This window comes from Bison bison, unplaced genomic scaffold, assembly GCF_000754665.1.
Source record: "Bison bison bison isolate TAMUID 2011002044 unplaced genomic scaffold, Bison_UMD1.0 scf7180017864061, whole genome shotgun sequence".
Taxonomy (NCBI): Eukaryota; Metazoa; Chordata; class Mammalia; order Artiodactyla; family Bovidae; genus Bison; species Bison bison.
In genome coordinates this window covers 7,236,383-7,237,053 of record NW_011494633.1, presented here as the reverse complement: position 1 = coordinate 7,237,053, position 671 = coordinate 7,236,383, and the positions used below count along the sequence as shown (strand labels likewise).

General features: G+C 54.1%; 1 protein-coding gene across 7 annotated transcripts in view; it reads right to left on the bottom strand.

Annotated features, from left to right (window-relative positions):
• LOC104985839 (interferon alpha-inducible protein 27, mitochondrial-like) overlaps positions 1-671 on the bottom strand; it is an 8,202-nt gene that overhangs the window by 3,341 nt on the left and 4,190 nt on the right. For all 7 annotated transcript variants that reach the window (XM_010836231.1, XM_010836227.1, XM_010836228.1 and 4 more), the window contains one exon: positions 48-176. In XM_010836231.1, the coding sequence (XP_010834533.1) occupies positions 48-176 (129 nt within the window). The remainder of the gene's footprint in view (positions 1-47; positions 177-671) is intronic.

Genomic DNA, 671 nt, shown 5'->3' with positions numbered 1-671 from the left:
CTGAGTGGGAGTCCAAGGAGGGGTATGTATCACTCAGGGCTAGTTACCTCCTACTGGCAAAGTGCTCAGGGCCGCAGCGGGGGATCCGAGCAGGAAGGAGCCTTTCAGCGTCCCCACCAAGGATCCCAGGGTAGACGTGGCCCCCGCCAGGGCAGTGCTGGATGGCAGAGTGAGCCCTGAGAAAGAACAGAGGGTGAATGCACAGGAGTCAGAGGTCAGAGGTCAGGCCGCCCTGTCCCACTGCCACTTCCATCTTGTACTATTTGCATTGGCAGAGGGGGAGCGATCCCGGGGGTCCACCCCAGGGCACAGAAAGGTGGGTGATGGCGGGTGCGCATGGGAGCACTTCGTGTAGCAGCTGGAAGCAAGGGGCACAGGCTCACCTATCGACCTGATGGGCTCAAAAGCAAAGTTCTCGGGGTGGGGTTGGGGGGATAGCGATAAAATGAGATATTCCACACACTCTTCTATGCGTAAATTAAAAAGCGTGCAAACAAAAAGCAACACCTATTTTGCAAAAATGTAGATGAAAAACACTGGAAATAGAACTGCCATACAACCCAGCAATCCCACTGCTGGGCATACACACCGAGGAAACCAGAATTGAAAGAGACACGTGTACCCCAATGTTCATCGCAGCACTGTTTATAATAGCCAGGACATGGAAGCGA